This window comes from Manacus vitellinus, unplaced genomic scaffold (genome assembly GCF_001715985.3).
Source record: "Manacus vitellinus isolate BGI_N305 unplaced genomic scaffold, ASM171598v3 scaffold_93_pilon, whole genome shotgun sequence".
Lineage (NCBI taxonomy): Eukaryota > Metazoa > Chordata > Aves > Passeriformes > Pipridae > Manacus > Manacus vitellinus.
In genome coordinates this window covers 506,681-509,438 of record NW_021940884.1, presented here as the reverse complement: position 1 = coordinate 509,438, position 2,758 = coordinate 506,681, and the positions used below count along the sequence as shown (strand labels likewise).

The window sequence follows — 2,758 nt, the reverse complement described above, 5'->3', positions numbered from 1 at the left end:
GCGGGTTAAAGAGGAGCTAAACTCAGCACTTGCCTCCTGAAAGCCAGCCTGGCAAACATCAACTCATCGGCAAAGGCTCCTAATGTCTCCTGGGATAACGGGCCAGGCACTGCTCTCCCGGTGGGATGAGCCTTACCCAGTCACCCAGGGGGTTGTGGTGGCCAGACCACTCGGTGCAGGTGGGTGCTGGCTGCCAGCGTGGTGGGCATGGGCAGCACCAAACCTAAACTGACCTTGAGTGCAGTGCCGGAGGTACAAGTGCAGGGAAACGCCGTGTGAGAACACGGCAGGGGCTGCAGGGGGACCATGTGTGTCCTTCTGTGCCTAATTAGTGTAGCACAGCAAACCTCTGGAGAACAGCTGCAGCTATTAATTAGTTAATTAGCCTGGCCTTAGAGCCCGGGGCTGCGGCAGGCTGAGGTGGTCAGGCCAGCTCTGTCAGAGCAGGGGGGGAGTCCCTGTGTCCCAGCCCTGGGTGGAGAGGACCCCGGTGTCCATACCTTTACCAGGCCAGCTCCTATCACCCCTCCACAGAGCTGGGAGAGCCAGTAAGGGATGAGCATCGTCATGTTCAGCCCCCCCACCAACCACACGCCCAGGGACACGGCGGGGTTGAAGTGGCCTCCGCTGCAAAGAGAGAGGAGCATCAGCAGGGGTTCACTCCCGGCACAGGGTTCCCTCCCCGGGGCTCACCACGGGCTGGAGCCACAAGTGCTTTTCCAGTCCTGTCGTGGGAAGGTGCCACATGCTCCAGAAGAGCAGAATCCAGCTGTTTCCTCTCTCTGCAGTCACTGCTTCAAAGCAGCAGCAGCATCAGGCTGGACACCCAACCTGTCCTGCAGTGCTGGCAGGGGAAGTTTGAGGGACAGGGTTTGGGGACAGGTCTCTGGAGACCCCAGGAGCTTCCAGGAGCTCTGGCAGAGCAGGTGTGGGGAGAAGGGGTCTCTCCCAGGGCTGCAGGAATGCCCCGGGGGGGCTGGTACCCAGCCTGGGAGGTCACATCTCCAGGCAGGCAGGGACAGAGCAGGGCTGTCAGGTTGGGCACCGCAGTACAAGACCTAAATCATTCATCTTGAAGAGCACAAGCAAGACAGAGTCAGAGACCCTGTAATTAAAGCAGATTATCATGAGACACACTAACGAACAGGTTTCATAACCAATCAGCCCTGATAATTGCTGGTGAGGGATGAGTCAGAGTGTCTGGGAGCCATAATCACACCTCATTCCTCAGCTGGAATTCAGACCCATCACGAGAGCAAGGCATTGTGCTGTTCAGGGCAGCAAACGCTTCAGCGGGGTGGGGTCTGGGCTGTGAACACCCCCAGGACAGGAGGGAGCCTGGGGGCTGAAGGAGGACCTGGCTGCAAGCAAACCCCAGCCAGAGCTCCCACCTGCCTGGCACGGCTGGCAGCCTGGCTAGGGACCCCCATCCTGAGCCAGGCCCCTCTCCAGCCTCTCTGGACACAATCCTTCCCTGTGAGGGTGGGGAGGCCCTGGCACAGGTTGCCCAGAGAAGCTGTGGCTGCCCCTGGATCCCTGGAAGTGTCCAAGGCCAGGTTGGATGGGGCTTGGAGCAACCTGGGCTAGTGGAAGGTGTCCCTGCCCATGGCAGGGGGTGGGACTGGATGGGCTTTTTGGTCCCTTCCAACCCAAATAATTCTGGGATTCTGTGTGAACCTGACTTTAGGTTAAAACATCTCCCTGTGCAGGACCCTGAGATGGCTTCTCTTGGCTTCAGAGCTGATGGGGGACCCCCAGGACTCTTCTGCAGCCCCTCACCATAAAGCTCCCCTGTCCTGCTCCCCTGGTTCAACCAGGCCCAGGGTTTGGGGTGCAGTGGGGTCTGGCTTGGCTCTGCCAGCACAGGTACCACGGGGTCACCGAGTCCCCACTGCACAAACCTCACCTGGGGTGTTTTCCCTGCTGATAAATGATCAGTCAGCTTGCTCTGGACTCCAGGGCTTGTCCATGATCCCAGACAGGACACCTGGGACAGCCTGGAGCCATCCCATGCCTGGGCTGTGCAGAGCTGACACCAGGGAAGGGAATAAAACTCAAGGACTGTTTCAGCTTATTCCTTGAGGATAAATCTATATCTTAGCACCAGACAACACCTTTTTCAATGAGCAGGTTTGTCTAAATGTTGCTTTTGGGGAATTGAAGCCACTTGTGAAGGGGATCTAAATCTTTCACCTGCAGATACCCAGGGGAGTAGCACACTTGGGTCAAAACGTTTTGCTCTGACATCCTTGAGAAAGGAATTGCCTCAGCTTTCCAGAGAATCAGAGAATCATAGAATGGTTTGGGTTGGAAAGGACCTTAAATATCTTCTCGTTCCAACCCCCAGAAGAGGATGTTTCTATTTCAGCTTTGACAGTTTTTATTAAAAGGGGCTAAGAATTAAAATGGTCAATCCAAGGCAGGTGAATCCCCCACAAACCCACAGCATTACGGGTGCCACCAAAGATGCCACCACCAGTCCCCCCCCCCCCCCCCAAGCAGCCACACCACTGACCAGGGGCTCAGTGGCAGGGCCGGGGTGCTCAGGCACCGAGATTTGGGCAGGGAGGGTCCTAAGGGTGGAGTGTGGGAGCCCCCAGCATCCCCCCTGCCCACGTTGGAGCTGTGCAGTGGGGTGTGTGTGCCACCCCAGCCGGGGGGCCATGCAGCCCCAGTGCCAGCCCCCTTACCTGATGTCCCCCAGGACGGCGACGGCGGTGCCCAGGGCCAGCCCGTGTGCCAGGGCGGGCTGCAGCCG

General features: G+C 58.2%; 1 protein-coding gene across 1 annotated transcript in view; it reads right to left on the bottom strand.

Annotated features, from left to right (window-relative positions):
• Nucleotides 1–2,758, bottom strand: part of AQP8 (aquaporin 8) — a gene marked incomplete at its 5' end in the record, with an annotated part of 4,766 nt that extends 2,008 nt beyond the window's left edge. Inside the window, 3 exons of the mRNA XM_029965254.1 lie at nt 70–131; nt 501–627; nt 2,691–2,758. Coding sequence (XP_029821114.1) covers nt 70–131; nt 501–627; nt 2,691–2,758 — 257 coding nt within the window. The remainder of the gene's footprint in view (nt 1–69; nt 132–500; nt 628–2,690) is intronic.